This window comes from Nerophis ophidion, linkage group LG19 (genome assembly GCF_033978795.1).
Source record: "Nerophis ophidion isolate RoL-2023_Sa linkage group LG19, RoL_Noph_v1.0, whole genome shotgun sequence".
Classification (NCBI taxonomy): Eukaryota; Metazoa; Chordata; class Actinopteri; order Syngnathiformes; family Syngnathidae; genus Nerophis; species Nerophis ophidion.
Genome location: NC_084629.1, coordinates 1,013,345 through 1,036,350, shown reverse-complemented (window position 1 = coordinate 1,036,350; position 23,006 = coordinate 1,013,345). Strand labels below are relative to the sequence as shown.

The window sequence follows — 23,006 nt, the reverse complement described above, 5'->3', positions numbered from 1 at the left end:
TACCTTTGGGATGAATTAGAACAGAGACTGAAAGTCAGGCCTTCTCAACCAACATCAGTGTGTGACCTCACCAGAGATAGGTCGAAAATTTCTAGAAACACACTCTGCAACTTTGTGGACAGCTTTGTCAGAAAATTGAAGCTGTATTAGCTGCAAAAGGTGGACCGACATCATATTGAACGCTAAGCGTTAGGAATGGGATGGCACCTCAAGTTCATATGTGAGTCAAGGCAGGTTGCCAAATACTTTTGGCAATATAGTGTATTTTGCTTTAGTTACATTAGTGGAAATCTCCACATAAGGTAAAACTTTAACCGAAGAGCATTGCGCGAGTCCACCATTGTAGTTTGACGTTTCTCTATCCTCTTGTTTTAGGGCACTACGGGTTCATACATGCAAATACATCCTCCGTTGTTTACTTCTAATACAAAGTAGTGTATACTCCTAACTTTAATCTGCCAGTAGACTCTATATTGAAGCGCTTAAAAACTTGGCTGAAAAAGCGGCGACGCAGTCGAAGAGGGCTTGGACTGAAAGAAGGATTTCTACACAAATAAGACCACCCACAAAATGGGGCATTCTGTAGTAGCGGCCAGAAAGCGGCATGAAGATGGTCTGTAAAACAAAAGGGTATGCAATATTTTTACCAAAGCACCACCATTAGATATTATGCATACCACAAGGAAGTGTTTGGAAATGTAGGAAAAATACTTTTTTTTTAAATTTTGTATTATTTATACACATTTTGGGAGGAAATTTAGTTGAACTAGTAATGAAACATTTCTTTTCTTTTCATGTGTTTACTAGGCCTGTTCATCCCTTAAAATATTGTACCTTTGTACTCATAAAAGTGTATTTGTTGTGATTTATCTTTATCCTGCCTTCTCCTTTATGTCTGCACCTGTGAATTCAGAGATTCGTCCTCGGCGAGGGGTGGACCTTGAGGCACACCTGCTCGCAATTAGCCCGCCAGTATTTAGGCTCGTCACTGACATCTTGCCCTTGCCGGTTAATGTATCCTGAACCTCGCTCGTGCATGCGCCTGCTTCAGCTCCCCAGACCTGGTACGTTGTCGCTACTTAGTCCTGAATTCCCCAACCTCTTCTGTGTTTGTTTCCTAGCCCGCCGGAGGTAAAGGGGATTCTTTTGTTGGACTCTTGCCCTGCTCAGTGCGCCCTGGCCTTTTCCCCTGCCGACCTCTGAGGAACCTTTTGTTCAGGTTACATGGTGTGCGCTTATGCCCCATCGCCCTTAGTCATCCCTTTTTGTTTAAATTAATTTTTTCATTTTTGTAATTCCACCTTGTCCACCGTCTCTGCATCCTGGGGTCACCCCCCTTTGACCAAGACCCTAACAGTATTTCCTTAGAAAACTCCATGTACATACATATGTTTTTAAACATTATATATAGCTAATGACTATACCTAAATTAACTCTGGGTGAAAATTACCATTTCTTTATGTCTTTTTGGCTTTTTACAACGCTTATTCCACTCCATTTTGCAGCAGGAAGACATCATCAACGTTTTGATTGACTGTTATCTTGATTTTTTTCTTCTTTACGGACTTCATTGAAAAGGAAAACAAAATAAGATGGTCATACAGTTCAGATTTTTGCTATTTTCTTATGGACTTTCTACTTTTAGTGTGATTGCTGCTTACACGGACCTTGAACAAACTCATTGGCAGCGAAGCAGTAGAGATTAACCCAGCAACCTTGTGACGGATTGCGGTCACTTCTCTGATTAGCTAATGAGTCTCTTTGGCATCCTGCAGGGTTTGTAACTTATATAAACTAGTCATGTTCCGAGAGACGGTCCTTAAAATGCGCTGGCAGCCTTCATCTCTTCAGGGGCTCTTTCCTGGAAGAAAGTGCATTTTCTCTAGCAAAAACAGTGAGCAGCGTAGATCAAGGGCAAATCCGATTAGAGTGTCTGCCAGGGGAACAACTCTCAAAGTCATCAATAGCCTTGATCAACAATGACAGACACACCGGAATAACCTTGTTCCCCGAAATGAAATATTCCCAATGTGGTCAGGCCTCCTAGGACAAGAATGGTGATTTTCCGATTATAGTGAGGACGTTAATAATATAGCCAGACTTTGCCCAATTCTCTCTCAGGGCAACACGGAGACGCTAATGCATGCTTTTATTATTGCACCTTTACAATTACTTCAAAATTCAGCAGCACGTGTCCTGACGAAGACCAGAAGGCGGGCTTACATTACACTAGTTTTAAAATCTCTGCATTGGCTCCCCGTGTGTTTCAAGATCAATTTTAAGGTTGTTCTTATGGTTTGTAAATGTTTTTTTATTGAATTGAGGCTTCTTATCTATCAGATTTGCTCTTACCCTATGAACCTTCCCCGGGCCCTGAGATCCTTCGGCACTCATCTCCTAATTCTTCCCAAAGTCCGGACACAAAGTCCCGGGATGGCATCTTTCCACCATTATGGCCCAAGTCTATGGAACAGCTTGCCGGAGAACCTCAGGGCTGCAGACAACGTTCATGTTTTTATGAACAGGCTTAAGATCCACTTTTTTTATTTGGCTTTTACCTGATATTATTTTATTGAAGTAATTTGTATTTTACTTCTTATCCTATTAGTTATGCAAGATTTTCTATAGTTACATGTATGTATTATTTATTTACTGTATATAATATATAAATAATACATACATGTAACTATATAAAATCTTGCATAACTATATGGGCTTCACGGTGGCAGAGGGGTTAGTGCGTCTGCCTCACAATACGAAGGTCCTGCTGTCGTGGGTTCAAATCCAGGCTCGGGATCTTTTTGTGTGGAGTTTGCATGTTCTCTCCGTGAATGCGTGGGTTCCCTCCGGGTACTCCGGCTTCCTCCCACTTCCAAAGACATGCACCTGGGGATAGGTTGATTGGCAACACTAAATTGGCCCTAGTGTGTGAGTGTGAGTGTGAATGTTGTCTGTCTATCTGTGTTGGCCCTGCGATGAGGTGGCGACTTGTCCAGGGTGTACCCCGCCTTCCGCCCGATTGTAGCTGAGATAGGCGCCAGCGCCCCCCGCTACCCCAAAAGGGAATAAGCGGTAGAAATTGGATGGATATAATATATATTTTTCTATTAATCTTCATATGTCTTTCTTGTATTTTATTCTTTATCTCTACACATGATTCTTACTATTTTAAAAGTTTTATTATTTTTACTTTCCAACGTTCCTCAGATGAGCCATTTGCTTTCAGGGGTTATCGGCCGTGCTTGTGGGGGCACTTTTGTGTCAGCGTCCTGGTGGCCATGTTCTGATGACCTCCTGGTGCAGATGGTTCCTGTGATAGTGTTTACTCACATGTCTCTTCTGTACTCAGCCATGGATTCATTGGTCCATATAGTTGCATACGTGTGTATGTTGTGTGTGTGTGTGTGTGTGTGTGTGTGTGTTTGTGTTTGGTATCTGTATCCATGCGTACTTAAGTGATAATGGGGGATATGGGTGACCTGGGTATTGTTTTTAACTTTGTTAAGCACTTTGCGTTGCATTTTTTCTGTACTCAGCCATGGATTCATTGGTCCATATAGTTGCATACGTGTGTATGTTGTGTGTGTGTGTGTGTGTGTGTGTGTGTGTTTGTGTTTGGTATCTGTATCCGTGCGTACTTAAGTGATAATGGGGGATATGGGTGACCTGGGTATTGTTTTTAACTTTGTTAAGCACTTTGCGTTGCATTTTTTTTATGTATGAAAAGCGCTTTATAAATAAAGTTTGATTTGATTGGACCTGGCATCAGTGCTCATGAATGCATGGCAGGATAACAGCAAAATAAGAAAACAAAGGTACTGGAAACTAAAAGGTCCATCTGTGTAGAACGGTGGTTAATTGCTTATCACGTTTAATGAGTTGGACAATACATAAACAAAAGTGGTGCAAAATGAAAAAAAATCATATCCATAAAATGTCCTTTTTAGGATTTTGTCAACAGCATGTTGTTATTGAAAGTGTGCCAATAGCAAGCTATCACCTGTTCACACAGTAACCATCGATTATTTGGAACAATGACAGTGTGAAATGTTACACTGTACACAAAACAGCAATCGCAAGACCCACCTTCTTTATCGTCATGGCGAATGAGGGCGTCCTGTAAGTTGTCGGCCAAACCGAAGCGGACGTGTTGTTTTTCACGGTGGCCGGATGGAACTCTTCTGACTTTGACGCCACCCTGCTGACGTTGCTGGGGGCCCTTTTCCCTCTCGTAATACGCCCGTATTTGGTCACAGCGCATCCTCCTGACCACCCGCTGGCGCTGTCCGATGGGCAGAGACTCCAGCAGACACTGGTCGATCTCCATGTTGTGACGGAAGGCGTTACATAGCTGGAAACAGCCTGGTGTTGACAAGAGACAAAGACAAGATTGGTCTTCGTATGGCTGGGTGTATCAGTATAAAGCACTTGACTGTAGGGTTTACTTGAGTAGACTTTGATAGATCCTGAGCTAATAACGTAAAACACACGGTTGCTTTTGTTTAGCCCTCTGGCGCCTTGAGTAGCAGTGCTGAGCGTGTCGTCTCTCTTATCACAACCCAGAGCAGGGATTCTCTTGTTAAGCCAGTCAGTCTCTCTGTAGACGTCAGACAAATAGCCTAGCATCATGCCGTATTTACAGGTGAACAACTATAGCAGACACATTCCCAGAAAATCAATTGGGAATTGCAACAGGCAAAGACAAAAACATGTGATTTCTGACTTCAGAAAACTGGGAGTGCATTAGTTGTGGACAAACACCAGGAATCCTACAAAGCATTAGAGTTTTTTCATGCAATCAATTACAAAAGTGGTAGGAAACTCAATATAATGTAACTGTTTATCTCGTGGGAGAAGTTTGGTTTTGTCAACCCTTCAAATGCTGTAAGTTTGTCAAAACTCAAGAAAGAGAAACCTTGGTTGGTTTTAGGTACACTAGTTATAGACTCATGGTTCCTTAAGTACCTCAGATTTAAAGGGGTTACATGATTATTTTTTTTTTTACATTTAAAAAAACTTCCTTGTGGTCTTTGGGCAAAATATTGTATGGATTATGTTTTACAGAAATTTTTCAAGTCGTTTTCAGACTGTCTTTTCAGAATGCGCCGTTTTGTGGGCGGTCCTATTTACATGCTTCCACTTTGACTGTGCCATTTCGCTTCCATAGCGAGTCTACTGACAGATTTAAGTATGAACTATAGACTAATTTGTATTAGAAATCCCAACAGCGGAGGATGCATGTCCTTGCATGACTCAGTCTACCCCAAAACAAAAGGATAGCAAAAAAGAAGGAACTTATTGACAATAGCACGGACAACAATGGCGGACGCCCGCAAGGCACTCTGTGTACATTTCTACCATTCATAGATCATTCCTTTGACGTTTTTCCCAATCGGTAATGTCACAGGCTCCAAACTGCTTGTTTGGCGAAAGTATGAAGGAAGACAAGATTATTTTTTAAATGCCTCCACGGTTTGATTTCAAATTTTCGGAATTTTCACAAATCCCAAATACACAACAGATATGCAAAATCCATAAAGTTGGTTTTGCTTCTTTGGGCAAAATTTCATATAGATTATGTTTTACAGAATGTTTTCAAGCCGATTTCTGACTGTCTTTTCAGAATGCGCCGTTTTGTGGGCGGCCTTATTTACATGCTTCCACTTCGACTGTGCCATGTCCCTTCCTTTACTGACAGTTTTAATTTTGAACTATACGCTACTTTGTATTAGAAATCCCGATAGCGGAGGATGCATGTCCTTGCATGTCTCAGTCTACCCGTAAACAAAAGGATAGCCAAACAGAAGGAGCTTATTGACAATGGCGCGGACTATGATGGCGGACACGCGCAAGAAACTCTGGGTAAATTTCTACCATACAGAGATCATTCCTTTGACATTTTTCCCAATCGGTAATGCCACAGGCTCCAAACAGCTTGTTTGGCTGAAGTTTGAAGGAAGACAAGATTATTTTTTAAATGCCTCCACGGTTTGATTTCAAATTTTCTGAATTTTCGCAAATCCCAAATACACAACAGATATGCAAAATCATTAAGGTTGGTTTTGCATAATAGGGTCCTTTTGAAGCTAGTTACATTTTCTGTACTTAAAGTAAGAAAATACTTTTGTGCAAAGAGTAGAGATGTAACAGTATTATAAAAATAGCAGAATTTTCGGTTGTGGGAGTGCAGACATGCTAAAAAGGATTGCACACCGCTTTGTCTGCAACGAGTAATATGAGAAGCCACTTTATGAACAGTCACCCATAAAATATACTTGATGTGAAACCAAGAAGCCATCAATGTATGAAGTATTTACATTATTAAAAGTTAAATTGTCAGTTAACCTTCATAGAATCAGCTTTTTCACAACTAATACAAATATGTACCGACTACCGAAGGGGGTGATGCCTCTTAGGAAGTTAAAAATTGAAAAACACTAGAGTGAACATAATTTGTTTGCACTTGGTAAACTGGACGCTTACATTGTCACTTTAAAGACCCTTGGAAAACACTATTCTTTGCACTTAAAAACTTATAATGCAGTAATAACTATGAACATTATGTGTGTAATCAATTACAGTAAATGGAATGGGTGAATGTGGAAATAGTGTCAAGTATAACCCATTTTATCATTTACCATTTAAAAGTGTTTATCCTTTACATTCCTGCCACTTCATTTTACTCACTATGGATTTTTTTTTACCTAACCTTTATTTTTTAGACAGCACTATTAGTAACTATGATTCCCAAACCAAAAAATGGACTACTGTTACCTTTAGTATTGACGATCTCAAGCTCTCTTTTAATTGCTATAGTAACAGTTGCAAGTACTGTAGGCATGTAATCACATTAAAATTTCATGTCACGGTTATTGTGATTAAATTTCTCCTGGTTATTATTATTATTGAATAATAATATATATTTTTTTGATAACTAAAAGAAAGACACACCCGCTATTTTGCATGTTTTGTGTTTCTTATGCCTTACTGAAAGTGATTTAGTTTCAGTATTGTATCTGTTCGATTGTTGTAAATATTGGTTTGTACTGCAGTACTTTATGATTTTTTTTAAAGAAAAGTGCATCACAAATAAACTATTAAAAAGAAAATTAATATTAATTATTTCTGGGTTGCTTAGTGGCCTCCGACTATGTTCAGCGGTCCTTAAATGCACCGTAAAAACACCCCTCTCTTGTATTCCTCTGAGCATAGAATGATCATTCTGTTCAAAGAAAGCTCAAACTAAGAAAAGAAAAGAAAAGAAAAGAAAAGAAGGGAGCACAATTGAATATCTTAGTTTCTCAGACATCAATGTGTTTATATATGTTTAGATGGGGGTATGTTGTCTCTTAATGAGGAAAGATGTTAAAATTGTATTTATTTTTTTTTTTTCTTCATGTTAGCACTTTAAGTTAAAGAGCTGGCACCAGTCGGTCTGTGAGTTTGTCAAAGTGCAGTTATCCATCAGGTTTTTTCAATAATTTTTATTTAATAATAATAATAATGATGGATTAGATTTATATCGCGCTTTTCTATTGTTATATACTCAAAGCACTCACAGAGAAGTGGGAACCCATCATTCATTCACACCTGGTGGTGGTAAGCTACATCAGTAGCCACAGCTGCCCTGGGGTAGACTGAGTCATGCAAGGAACACCACCAATCATTCATTCATCATTCATTCACTGGTGTTAGCGGCACCGGGGGCAAAGGGTGAAGTGTCCTGCCCAAGGACACAACGGCAGCGACTTTGATGTCCATAGGTGGGAAGCGAACCTGCAACCCTCAGGTTTCTGGCACGGCCGCTCTACCCACTACGCCATACCGCCCCATTATATTTGCAACCAGAACACAAACAGTCGGGAGTTTTACCGTGGTTATCATTAATACCGTATGTTGTTACATCCTTAATTGCAATATTATTCTAAATGTTCTAACGGATAACACATTTTGCATAAGAAATCGCGAAGAAATACAAAATACGGGGCCAATAATAGTTGTCATATCAAACACAATTTTTACTTATTTTACGCTGCATATTTGAAGAATGGGAATTTGGAGGTGTTTAGGCACATTCGTGTAGTATTATCAAGCATTACTGTTACCGATATGGAGCATCACTCCTTGACATTCAGAGAACAAAAGTTTCAAAAAGATAGGATGACTTTTGACATGCATGAAGTAAAAATAATAATACAGAATTGGGAACATCTAGACCAAGGGTGTCAAACATACAGCCTAAGGGCCGGATCAGGCCTGCGGACAGGTTTTATCCAGCCCGCGAGATGAGTTTGCCAAATATAAAAATGTATCTGAAATTTTTGAATGAAAGAAACAGCTGTTCTAAACTAGATGTCGCAATAACAGGTTTTTGTATCTTTGTAGATGATGCTACATATGTACAAAATAAACCGTATGATGTTAATACATCAGTTGAGGAAAAATGGTCAAACTACATAAATAACATACTGTAATTTGATTTTGATCAACATTCCCTCTAAGGTACGCGCCTGTGCAATTCCGCACTGCTCACGCGTCCGCTGCGCACGGAAAATATAGGCCGCGCACAAAATCGAATAAAAAGATAAGCGCACAACAGTGTGCACGTCTGGCGTCGCTCACATGTGCGCCACTGAATGCTCAAGGAGTTATGGCGTTTGCTTAGACATATGAAAAATTTGAGAGAAAATTGATTTTGATATTTTTTTTTATCCTGATAGGATTGAAAATCAACACCTATGTGTTGACTGATGAACATTATCACATTATTTAGAAAATATAAATAACTACAAATAAAGATAGAATACTATTAAATGTAAATAAAACCCAACATTATGATTTGTACAATTTCAGAATGTGCTTGGCCTATTTTTAAACAAAGAAAATAATTTGAAGTTGTCTTAACTTTTAAGTTATCGTGCCTTGATTTTACCAGTCCGGCCAACTTGGGAGTAGATTTTTCTCCATCTCGATCTAAAATGAGTTTGACACCCCTGATCTAGACGTTGTCTTTAACATACCTCAGCCATCTTACTTTTGATATATTTGGAAGTTAAGTATAGTTGCTGCTTTTTCAATAAGAAATCTGCATGCAAAGTTTGCAGAAAACCAACTAAGGCACATTTTGAGGAACTTTGCTGCGCTTGGATTGTGGAACTTTCAGTCTAAAGTCCTATATGGATCATTAACCCAACCCTAAAAGACTCATCAGAAGACATTTAATCTGCAGTTCTGCACAAAACTGATTGGACGACGACTCCCTTCGCCATATTACTCGCATCACATCCTCATTCGAGTTGTGCTACGAGAAGACTCCGTCAGAAGGAAGTGGAAACTGGGGTCCTAAACAAGACAGATGTATGACAACTCCTTTAGTCTGCAGTCCTGAACAAAACTGATTGGACGACGACTTCCTCCACCATATTACTCCCATCACATCCTCGTTCGAGTTGTTGTACGAGAGGACTACGTCAGAAGGAAGTAGAAACTGGGGTTCTAAACAAGACAGTTGTATGACAAAATATCTGCAGACTGCTACTCCATTTCTGGATTGCTTACCAAAAATGGACAGACAATCAACTGAATGACACAAATTAATGATGAAGGTCAACATTTAATTACGAGCTTTTGGGTCATAGATAGTTCAAAGGACCAGTGAGACATCCCAGACTCTCTTTATTAGCCCTATGTTGGCTCTGTACTCATTTATCTGATCCAACTGCTGTTCTTGTCTTAATCCACCGCACCTGCAGGACATCGGTCTTCTGTTTAGGAGTGCCGTGGTTTGAATATCTGGTTTCTCTCTGTTCAATGACCCTCATCTGTCTACTTGTCAGGTGGAAAGATTGTTGTTAAGAGACCTCTGAAGTATTAAACATGGCTCCATGTTTACTCCTCACCCATATTAGTCTATGCATCTTCTTTGCTGTTAGTCATCACAGTTTGTGTGTTTGGAATAGATTTGTATCAGACTTGCATATATCCATTCAGACAGGCAAATAACTTTTCTTCTACTGATCTCTGCACATTTATTCTAACCACAAACAAATACCCACACACACACACACACCATACAACAGTACCATCTGCTTGGTTTACATAAAAACAGTCTTTTGTGTTCACATCTCAAACAATGAAGCACTCATTTTACTACGGTTCGTGCCAGGTGTTTTCTGCCTCATTCTCTTTGAACTCTTCAACAGAAATAAACCAAGAAACACAATCACCCAACTGCCTTTTTACAACGTCGTCCTAAATAAAATATTACTAAACAAAGCGCAAAAAACATAGCATCCTTTTCTGACCTATATTACTGTATGTGCGTTTTAACATTTAACGTTGGTTCGGTTATGTCCTGATACCAATATTTTGGTATCGGTACAAAATGTATATCAATAGAAGTTCCGCAGCCTCCGAAGCAGAACCTCCAGGTTCTGTAACAGCTTCTTCCCTCAAGGCGTAAGACTCTAGAACGCATCATAATTAAATTATCCCCTCAACTCCCCCCAAAACGGATTAACTCGCTGGAATAAAACAGACAATATAACATACATCCATAAATGTAAACGCATGTGAAAAAGTGCAATATATTTATCTGTACAGTAATCTATTTATATGTATATATATTTATTTATTTTATATATATATATGTATATATTATTTATATGAATTTATTTAATTATATATGCACCTTATTGCTTTTTTTTTTATCCTGCACTACCATGAGCTTATGTAACAAAATTTAGTTCTTATCTGTGCTGTATAGTTCAAATTTGAATGACAATAAAAAGGAAGTCTAGTCTAGTCTTGTCTAATACTTTTTAATACTTTTCAAAATAAAGGGGACCTCAAAATTATGTAATTATTGGCTTTATTTTAACAGAAAATGTTTTGATACATTAAACATACGTCTCCTATTGCAATCAAAGAACAATTTTTTCGTTAAATAAGATAGTGATCATACGAGACAGCTTCTCTTTTTGTAGTAAGTAAACAAACAAAGGCTCCTAATTTCGTCGGATGACGTATGCAGTAACATATTGTGTCATTTCTGATTGTATTATTTGGTCAACATTATGTGGGACAAGTGGTAGAAAAATGATTATTAATCTACTTATTAACATCTGCTTACTTTCTATTTTGATATGTTTTATCTACACTTCTGTTAAAATCTAATAAGCACTTATTCTTCTCTTGTTTGAATACTCAACATATGTTTTGGGTGATACAACAAATGTTGGTATCAAAACTAAACCAAGTAGTTGCAGGGTCACACAATGGTCATACTTAAGTTATTTTGTGTGCTGGGTTTATAAGCAATAAAAATTACAAACGATGTGATAAAAAAAATATCGATGTGATCACTATATACGGCTCCTGCCCTTGGTATCATTACAGTCGATGTCTGTGTAGATCCACCCATGCCATTTGTTTACATTCAAGAGCGCTAGCTTTCTGTTAGTTGTTAACTATTGTACTTGTGTACGGTGTGTAGTGAAGCATATTTAGCTATTCCTCGTCTTGCACGGAAGATACTTGTAAGAAATGTGGTTTATTTGTCGCCATCAAAGCGAGGATTAGTGATTCAGAAGTAGGAAAAACAGAGTTTGCGTGTTCTCCCCGTGACTGCGTGGGTTCCCTACGGGTACTTCCTCCCACCTCCAAAGACATACACCTGGAGATAGGTTGATTGGCAACACTAAATTGGCCCTAGTGTGTGAATGTGAGTGTGAATGTTGTCCGTCAATCTGTGTTCGACCCGTGATGAGGTGGCGACTTGTCCAGGGTATACCTCGCCTTCTGAACGGATGTAATTGAGATAGGCTCCAGCACCCCCCGCAACCCCGAAATGGACAAGCGGTAGTAAATGGAGGGATGGGTGGCAGTAGGTAATTGTGGAGGGGGTCCGGTCCGATGACCATGGATGAAGTACTGGCTGTCCAGAGTCGAGACCCAGGATGGACCGCTCGTCGGGACCCAGGATGGACCGCTCGCCTGTATCGGTTGGGGACATCTCTACGCTGCTGATCCGCTTGAGATGGTTTCCTGTGGACGGGACTCTCGCTGCTGTCTTGGAGCCACTATGGATTGAACTTTCACAGTATCATGTTAGACCCGCTCGACATCCATTGCTTTCGGTCCCCTAGAGGGGGGGGGTTGCCCACATCTGAGGTCCTCTCCAAGGTTTCTCATAGTCAGCATTGTCACTGGCGTCCCACTGGATGTGAATCCTCCCTGCCCACTGGGTGTGAGTTTTCCTTGCCCTTTTGTGGGTTCTTCCGAGGATGTTGTAGTCGTAATGATTTGTGCAGTCCTTTGAGACATTTGTGATTTGGGGCTATATAAATAAACATTGATTGATTGATTGATAGGTAAAACACTGCTGACTGTGGATGGAAGTTAGATACTCGATAGCTATGTTTCAAAGCGTAGGGCTGTGCGATATATCGATTTAAACGATATATCGCAGTTTTGTCTCTGTGCGATATAGAAAATGACTATATCGTAATATTCGATTATATGTTCTCCCACACTTGCTTTTAGCTGCGTGCATTACATTACTGGCTTTTTCTCACTCCTTCTTGTGTCACCTTCTCACAGACATAAAACAATCTTGCCGAGTTACATACGTCACATACTGTCGCGCATGTAGCGTCACATGCTAACGTTAGCTGAGGCAGGTCGAGTTGCTTTTAGCTGCGGGCATCACACAACAGGCGTTTCTCACTCCTCCTTGTCTCTCATCCTCACAGAGACGGAAAACAAGCCCGCCTTCTTACATACGTCACATACTGTCGCGCGTGTAGTGTCATACGCTCTCGCCGACCAGAGAGGTAGCAGCATGGCTAACGTTAGCTGAGGCAGGTCGAGCGGAGCTTGTGACAATACAAGAGAGAGATGGTGTGAAACTGATTACAAATGGAGGAAGAACAATAAATGCCCAAAATAAGGAGCAGGGGATCCATCATCTGGCGGTGGTTTGGCTTCAAGTGGGAAGATATTTAGCAGACAACAGCAATATGCAAAGTATGTAACAGAAGTGTTACTACAAAATAGTAGCAACACTATTAATTTGTTCTTTCATTTAAAAAGTCACCCGTAAGAGAATGACGACTATTTAATAAATACAGTTTTGGTCAATTGATTTCCCTCTCTGCATGAAAGTAGCATATATTAATGCAGTATGAAGAAGAATGTTTTAATGTAGACACATAGAATCATCATACTGCTGTGATTGTATGTATCAAATGTTCATTCAAGGCCAAGGCTAAATATCGTAATATATATCGTATCTCGCAATATGGCATAAAAAGATAGTGATATTAATAAAAGCCAATATCGCCCAGCCCTACGTGTGCGTTTGCCGACTTGCTTGTTTTGCACCATAGTCCTATGGTGCATTTCAACTGTTAATACGATTTGTTTGCTTTCAGACTCTGAGCAGACTCAGCAGGGTAAAATATTCAGACTATCGGTGTGTTAGAATAGTCAACTAATTGGCGATTCAATTGGAGAACTGTGATTTGAATATAAAAATCCCCCACCTTTCTTTATGTTCATTACCCGAGGTCCTATGGACAGCAGATGTGTTAGGAGGCTGTTCAGAGATTGGAGGACGGTGGGACGGTCGTAATGCACCACCAGGACACGTTGCCTTTGGCCATCGGACACAGGGCCCGGGCAGGAGGCCTCCCTCAGTGCTCCCCTCAAATAACATTATTTAGTCTTCCAGAGGTTCACCTACAGATATCTCGTTAAAAATCTTACTTCTTCTAGCAAGTCAAGTGTGTTTATCGTCTTCTCGGCGGTCCGCCAGAGCCGATACAGACTCCGGCTAGGCCGATTCATGGACCTTACTAAGCCATCCAATCTCTAACAGGTTTTTAAAAACTCGCAAATGAGATCACTGGACGATGGCAGTGGTTCTCAAATGGGGGTACGCGTAGCAAGTACCCTGGGGGTACTTGAAGGTATGCCAAGGAGTACGTGAGATTTTTCAAAAATATTCTAAAAATAGCAACAAGTAAAAAATCCTTTAAATGTATTTATTGAATAATACTTCAACAAAATATGAATGTAAGTTCATAAACTGTGAAAAGAAATGCAACAATGCAATATTCAGTGTTGACAGCTAGATTTTTTGTGGACATGTTCCATAAATATTGATGTTAAAATTCTATTTTTTTGTAAAGAAATGTTTAGAATTAAGTTCATGAATCCAGATGGATCTCTATTACAATCCTCTAAGAGGGCACTTTAAGTTGATGATTACTTCTATGTGTAGAAATCTTTATTTATAAGTGAATCAATTGTTTATTTTTCAACAAGTTTTTAGTTATTTTTAGTTATTTTTTTCCAAATAGTTCAAGAAAGAACACTACAAATGATAATTTTTTTGCTCTTATTATACAATTTAATAAATCAGAAACTGATGACAAGTTACTTTATTTTACTTTTTTATCTTATTTTCCAACCAAAAATGCTTTGCTCTGATTATGGGGTACTTGAATTAAAAAAATGTTCACTGAAAAAGGGTTGAAAACCACTGGACTATGGGAATAATTTAATCAGATTTGACTTTGGAAATCCTCAGTCGAAGACAGCCCCAGTTCAGACATTAGAATGTTATTAGAGTGGCTATACTGGCACTAACTAAAGTATTACTGTAGCTTGTCAGAAGAGGAAAACATTTTGAAAGAGTGATAAATGCACCAAATTCTAGTTTAAGAGTCTTTTTCACATTGTAAATACGCTCAATAGCCTATTGTTTATGAACCATGCTGTTATTACCTTGTTTTGTATTGTCTTTATTGCACATTAGGCCTCTGTGCACACTGCATGTGCCGTCAAACCAAGCAAAGCTGATTGTTATGGTTGCACAAGCGTAATCCTGCCAATTAATGTAGATTTTTTTTTTTTAAATATCAGCAATCATTTACTAAATAACACAATGCTGAATACTCTCAGTACTGTAAGGATTCTGCTAGTTCTTTAGGCACATTTTTAAAGTATTATTTCAATCACAGAGTTATGGATGTGCATTGGCAATTGGATCGCAGTCTAATTGTTACATGGCTTGAGATTTGTGCCCCTTATATAAAAGATTTATTTTGTATTAAATCCTGCAATTGAAAAACTGACTATGCAAATATAAACATAACTACACTATATACAGTGGGGCAAAAAAGTATTTATTCAGTCACCGATTGTGCAAGTTCTCCTACTTAAAAGGATGAGGGAGGTCTGTAATTTTCATCATAGTTACACTTCAAATGTGAAAGACAGAATGTGAAAAAAAAATCCAGGAATTCAAATTGTAGGAATTTTAAATAATTTATTTGTAAATTATGGTGGAAAACAAGTATTTGATCAACCATTCAAAGCTCTCACTGATGGAAGGAGGTTTTGGCTCAAAATCTCACGATACATGGCCGCATTCATTCTTTCCTTAACACGGATCAATCGTCCTGTCCCCTTAGCAGAAAAACAGCCCCAAAGCATGATGTTTCTACCCCCATGCTTCACAGTAGGTGTGGTGTTCTTGGCATGCAACTCAGTATTCTTCTTCCTCCAAACACGACGAGTTGAGTTTATACCAAAATGGATACATGGATGATACAGCAGAGGATTGGGAGAATGTAATGTGGTCAGATGAAACCAGAATATAACTTTTTGGTATAAACTCAACTCGTCGTGTTTGGAGGAAGAAGACTACTGAGTTGCATCCCAAGAACACCACACCTACTGTGAAGCATAGGGGTGGAAACATCATGCTTTGGGGCTGTTTTTCTGCTTAGGGGACAGGATGATTGATCTGTGTTAAGGAAAGAATGAATGGGGCCATGTATCGTGAGACTTTGAGCCAAAACCTCCTTCCATCAGTAAGAGCTTTGAATGGTTGACCAAATACTTATTTTCCCCCATAATTTACAAATAAATTCGTTAAAATTCCTACAATGTGAATTCCTGGATTATTTTTTCACATTCTCTCTCTCACAGTTAAAGTGTACCTATGATGAAAATTACAGACCTCTGTCATCATTTTAAGTGGGAGAACTTGCACAATCGCTGGCTGACTACTTTTTTGCCCCACAGTACGAAGACAAAACTGTGTCAACTGAAAACAGAAAGTACCAACAAAGGAAATACGCCGATGGTGGCTCAGAGAATGAAAGGACAAAGATTGCCTGTCAGAGGTATCACTGTTTCTTCAAAATGTGGTGCAAACATGAATGCATGCAGTGTATGAACAATTCATGATGCTCTAACATCCAGTATAAGGCAACCATAGCTTCAATGCTGATGTGGTCCACCACTTCAGCACAACAGCCACTCAGAGCAACACTACACATTTAGAATGTGCTAAAAAAGGAAATTCAGCAAACTGTGTGCAATATTGAGTCAGGAACATCGCTGTTAAGTGTATCCAAGTACTGTATGTAGCATCAGCACTGGTGTATGGGTATTTGTGTCACATACTGCACAGTACATGCCTGCCTGGCCCTCAGTTGACTCGCCTCGGCCAAGACTCAATCCAATCATCATAAGTGCACAGATCATTAGCTTACGATCCATTCATGTCACATACATCATGCCACAAACGTAAACACAACCATAAGAACCGGGCACAATGAATTAAAGGACAAGCCATCTAATCAACCATAAGTGCTGCAATAATATAAGATTGTATTTTCCCCCCCAGACAACAGTCTGAAAAAAGATAGATCGTCTTAAAGTCAGGTTCGAGAGCAGGGGTGCCCGCACTTTTTCAGCAGGCCAGGTCAAGGTGATCTACCTCATCTTCATATGTATATATACAGTCGCGATCAAAAATGTAAAAACACTTGTAAAGAACATAATGTCATTGCCGTTTTGAGTTTCCAATTCTTTCTACAACTCTTATTTTTTTTGTAAAACGAGTGATTGGAGCACATACTTGTTGGTCACAAAAAACATTCATGAAGTTTGGTTCTGTTATGAATTTATTATGGGTCTACTGAAAATGTGACCAAATCTGCTGGGTTAATATTTGGTTACATGTCCCTTGGCAAGTTTCACTGCAATAAGGCGCTTTTTCCACAAGCTTCTGGTTGAATTTTTCCATTTGTTGGTTTTCTATTTATTCAGCATTGTCCACACATTAAAGTCAGGACTTTGGGAAGGCCATTCTAAAACCTTAATTCTAGCCTGATTTAGCCATTCCTTTAACACTTTTGACATGTGTTTGAGGTCATTGTCCCGTTGGAACACCCAACTGCGCTCAAGATCCAACCTGATGATTTTAAGTTACACTGAAAAATTTGGAGGTAATCCTGCTTTTTCATTGTCCCAGTTGAAGCACCAGTTCCATTGGCAGCAAAACAGGCCCAGAGTTAAAGTTAAAATTAAAGTACCAATGATTGTCACACACACCAGGTGTGGTGAAATTTGTTCTCTGGATTTGACTTATCCCCTTGTTCACACACTGGGAGGTGAGGGGAGCAGTGGGCAGCAACGGTGCTGGACCCGGGAATAATTTTGGGTGATTTAACCCCCAATTCCAACACTTGATGCTGAGTGCCAACCAGGGGGGTGATGGGTCCCATTTTTATCATCTTTGGTATGACTCGGCCGGGGTCTGAACTCACAACCTACTGATCTCAGGACGGACAATATAATCAATAGGCCACTGAGTAGGTCAACCACCACCATGCTTGACGGTATGTATGGTGTTCCTGGGATTAAAGGCCTCACCTTTTCTCCTCCAAACATATTGCTGAGTATTGTGGCCAAACAGCTCAATTTTAGTTTCATCTGACCACAAAACTTTCCTCCAGAATGTGTTATTTTTGTCCATGGAATGTGTATGTAAACTTTTGATTGTGACTGTACATATATATATATATACATATATATATATATATATATATATATATTATACGTATTTATTTATGAACAACATGTTAAAAGTGTTTGATAAAAATACAAGCATGTTGAAACCATGTATCATGTTGTAATTGTATGCATGTTCCCAATAAACTCAAACCGTAACCATAACCTTAACATATAGATTAATTTTTTTCATGAAGACAAAAATATAAGTTGGTGTATTATCTTATTCTGATGACTTGCATTGATTGAAATCAGACAGGATTCACAGTTGTACTGATAACATCCACATTAACATTGTGGAGGTGAAAAAATTCCTCCTTTGTGTCCAATAGGACATGACAGTGGTTGTTTTTTGGCATATTATTTGTCCAGCTTCCATACTTATTTCTAAACACTTTACAAGAAATACATTGTTGGCAAACTCCATATGATGATCCCCGGCCGGCCCCACTGTGGACTGGACTCTCACATTATTGACTACATCTACTCGACATCCATTGCATCTGCGATCCCCTCCAAGGTTTCTCATTGTGCCCATTGGGTTGAGTTTTTTCTTGCCCTGATATGAGATCTGAGCAGAACATGTCTTTGTGGCTTGTGCAGCCCTTTGAGACACTTTCGATTAAGGGCTATGTAACTTCGATTAAATGATTGGTTGATTGATAAATCATGCTTTTGAAGAGTGGAGTCTCATAAGAATGCTTAAGACGAATAAACTAACAGTGCTGAGGACAACTTGAGAAGTGTTTCAAAAGACGACTTTTTGAATATCAGAAAACTAAGTGGATAGGCTTGAAATAAATCATGCTACAAAAGAAGTCTGGTAAAAGCTTAAGAATGGCAGAACCTTAAACTGAGAACAAGTATTTTCAGGCACCTTTAGACATCTTGTGTAGTGTAAGCCATGTGAGATGCAAAAAGACTACCTAAACGTCTTTCACGCCGCCTTGACTCTGACAATCATTTCTTTGGCTTAGCCCACTTACCGCACGTCCTTCACATTGTCACCCCGCACTCAAGGCTACAGTCAGCATCGCAGCCATAAAGCGGTAGGCGCATGACAACCGTCACAGTGAATGGCGTATTTATGCGGACATGACTCACCCTGGAGATGGCGGCATATGTGTGGGTGATACTTGGGAGTTAAAAAGATATACATCAAGAAGCTCCCTTGAGGTTCGCTTGAATACATTGTTGGTGAGTAAATCAAGTCATACGAATGCCTTTGTTAATGAGGCGTGCGTGAGGAAAGTTTAAAAAAAAGTGCTTACTGTTAATTGATAAGCCATTCTTGACTTTTATGGAACAGAACCGCCTGGAGCTCTGAAGCTAAGGCTGATGATTTGAGATAGGACTGTCCTGATATTAAAGATTGATTCAAATCGTCAATCAATAGCCTCTTTCACACAGAGATAAGGTAAAATTGGCACATCAGAGCCTTCGGCATTTATTCGAAGTTGCGTTAAACACAGAGGCCGGATTTTGTCAGACCTACTGTGGGGCAAAAAAGTATTTAGTCAGCCACAGATTGTGCAAGTTCTCTCACTTAAAAGGATGACAGAGGTCTGTAATTTTCATCATAGTTACACTTCAACTGTGAGAGACAGAATGTGAAAAAACTTTTTAGGAATTCACATTGTAGGAATTTTAAATAATTTATTTGTAAATTATGGTGGAAAATAAGTATTTGGTCAACCATTCAAATCTCTCACTGATGGAAGGAGGTTTTGGCTCAAAATGTCCCGATAAATGGCCCCATTCATTCTTTCCTTGACACGGATCAATCGTCCTGTCCCCTTAGCAGAAAAACAGCCCCAAAGCATGATGTTTCCACCCCCATGCTTCACGGTAGATATGGTGTTATTGGGATGCAACTCAGTATTCTTCTTCTTCCAAACACGACGAGTTGAGTTTGTACCAAAATGGATACATGGATGATACAGCAGAGGATTGGGAGAATGTCATGTGGTCAGATGAAACCAAAATAGAACTTTTTGGTATAAACTCAACTCGTCGTGTTTGGAGGAAGAAGACTCCTGAGTTGAATCCCAAGAACACTGTACCTACTGTGAAGCATGGGGGTGGAAACATCATGCTTTGGGGCAGTTTTTCTGCCAAGGGGACAGGACGATTGATCCGCGTTTAAGGAAAGAATGAATGGGGCCATGTATCGTGACATTTTGAGCCAAAACCTCCTTTCATCAGTGAGAGATTTGAATGGTTGACCTAATACTTATTTTCCACCATAATTTACAAATAACTTATTTTAAATTCCTACAATGTGAATTCCTGGATTTTTTTTCTTCACATTCTGTCTCTCACAGTTGAAGTGTACCTATGATGAAAATTACAGACCTCTGTAATCATTTTAAGTGGGAGAACTCGCACAAACAGTGGCTGACTAAATACTTTTTTGCCCCACTGTATGTGCATTTTCACACAGCGACCTAATGGCATCCCACCATCAGTTAACTAGATGCCTAATGAGGTACCGTATTTCCTTGAATAGCCGCCGGGGCGCCAATTATTTTAAAACCTCTTCTCACTCCTGCTTCTTCAAGGCATGCGGTAAAAGTAAGAAGGCGCTAATAATTTAAAAACCTCTTTTCACCCATGCGCTTACCAATGGCATGCAGTAATAAATAGAGTGCTATAAAAATAAAAATTTATTAAAACAAATTCTGCGGCCGCGGCCCGGTGGTTGGGGACCACTGCTCTACAACATGTCATCGTGCCCACCTTTACACCATGCTATCTGTGTGCCGGCCGGACGCATGCATTTCGCTGCTTCTCATACGAGATTGCAATGCATACTTGGTTAACAGCCATACCTTTTACACTGATGGTGGTGATATAAACAACTTTAACACTCTTACTAATTTGCGCCACACTCTGTGAACCCACACCAAACACATTTCTGGAGAACATCGGCTCTGTAACACATTAGAAACGCAACATAACACATACCCAGAATGCCATCCATCCATGACTCTTGGCTATATTATACACGCACTGTTGCAGGGAGCGCTGTTGCAATCTTTTCTCGTAAAATTTATCCAAACTCTGAAGTGTTTCTGCTACGTGGGCGCCATGTTTCCGCACGCAGGAATCGTTAAGGGAATAGTCAAGCGATTCCAAGGAATTGATACACTGGGAGCCGGTTCTGAGCAACAATCGGTTTTCAATTCCCATCCCTATAATTCTTGTGACAAGCAAGTTGAACAGATCAGTAATTGAAATACTTGAATAATGTAAAATTATAGCTGAGTAATAAATTCAACAATGGGAAATTAAATCCACAAAAAGACAATAATAGCCAATAAGTAATCTATCAATTAATGTCACTAATCAGTTCAAACACATTTTATAGCCTCGAATATACTGTATATATCGCGGGTTTGTCTCTGTGCAGTGTAGAAAATTACTATATTGTGAGTATTCGAGTATACGTCTAAACCAGTGGTTCTTAACCTTGTTGGAGGTACCGAACCCCACCAGGAGAAGTTTTAATTTACTGTTAGGATAATCATGTACATATATTATCACACAACTTTAGTATGCTTAAAGTCCGTTGCCATAGTTATTAGCTATTGTGCTCAAGCTGTATTTTTTCTATCTGTGCAAGGACAAAACTTCTTGTCTGAGAGGGGGCCTCCGCCGCAGATGTTGCATTTGTTTTAGCCCACTAACAGCCAAGGACTTCAAGGACCTCAAGTAAGATAAGATGACAGCACACAGACGAAGCCGAAACAAGGAAATCACAAGGCCCCAAGCACATTTCGTCACATATTGTGCGTACTTGACCTGCTTTGCATAATATATGTGACCACTCCTTTTAGAGGCGGCCTCCGTGATGTTGACTATAGAACTCCTGAATAAATAGAGGGATGCGGGAGCTGAACCATAGAGCGTAGGGTGTTACTGTGACTAAGTGTGCAGGGCCATGCGTTCTCCTCATGAGCTAAATTGAACTTTGTCTCTGCATGGTTCCTTGCTTCTTTAGTCTGATTAATAGATGTCATCAGTGTTTGAACCTGACATTTACACGATGAGTCGGGTGTGTCTTGACCTCCGACGAACCCCTGAGCCCGACTCACCGAACCCTTAGGGTTCGATCGAACCCAGGTTAAGAACCACTGGTCTAAACGCAGTTGCTTTTAGCTGCGGGCATTACACTACAGGCTCTTTCTCTTTCTTGTCTCTCCTTCTCACAGAGAGATGAAACAAGCGAACCCTCTTACATACGTCACATACTGTCGCGCGTGGAAAGTCATACGCCCTAGCCGAGCAGAGAGGTAGCGGCATGGGTAAAGTTAGCAGTTGCAGGTGGTGCAAGCGGAGCAGTGCGAGTGCTAATACGAGAGAGAGAAGGTGCGAATCTGGTAACGTGGAGGAAGAAGAATTAATTCTAAAAAAAAACAGCACAAGGTTCATCTACTGCCGGTGGTTTGGCTTCAAGCGGGAAGATGTCGAACAGACAACCGTAATATATCAAGTATGCAGCAAAAGCTTTGCTACAAAAAGTAGTGACATTACCCATTTGTAGCATTATTTGAAAAGTCATCCACTAGAGAATGAAGAGTGATTGAAACTCCCCATGTCAACATCACCGGCAACAAAATGCTGAAGCAACCAGCACTGACCCGATTGAGCCTGGCATCTTCCATTTCCACATCAACACAGTATGAAAAAAATAGTCAAAAACAGAAGGAGATATAGTCCACAGTAACCTACCACATAGCGAAGGACATACACAATTTGATTTCCTATTGTGCAACTAATTTTTATTTCACAGTTTTTGAAATATCTTGTGTGACATCATGCACAAAAGTGCACTTTATTTGTTTTAAACTATTGTAGTGGCGTTCTTTACAAAAAGTGCACTTAAATCTAGTGTTGTTTTGATACATCATCTTAGTGACATCATGCACAAAAGTGCACTCATAGCTTGTTTTGAAATGTCTCTGACAATCTTGCACTTTCTGTTTTGCAATGACATGAATGTCTGTGCCTCTGCTTAATAACTGTTTAATAAATACAGTTTTGCTAAATTTACTTAGTTGTGATTTCCCTCTGCATGAAAGTTTAAAATTATTATATATTAATGCAGTATGAATCAAGAATGTTTTAATGGA

At 39.6% G+C, this 23,006-nt stretch overlaps 1 protein-coding gene across 7 annotated transcripts in view; it reads right to left on the bottom strand.

Moving 5' to 3' along the window:
• LOC133537723 (unconventional myosin-XVI-like) overlaps window positions 1-23,006 on the bottom strand; it is a 198,226-nt gene that overhangs the window by 119,665 nt on the left and 55,555 nt on the right. For 6 of the 7 annotated variants that reach the window (XM_061878820.1, XM_061878815.1, XM_061878818.1 and 3 more), the window contains one exon: window positions 4,087-4,362. In XM_061878820.1, coding sequence (XP_061734804.1) covers window positions 4,087-4,327 — 241 coding nt within the window. In that variant the 5' untranslated portion in view covers window positions 4,328-4,362. Of the gene's footprint in view, window positions 1-4,086; window positions 4,363-4,445; window positions 4,856-23,006 lie in introns of those variants that run through there. The other variant, XM_061878814.1, reaches the window with a different exon arrangement.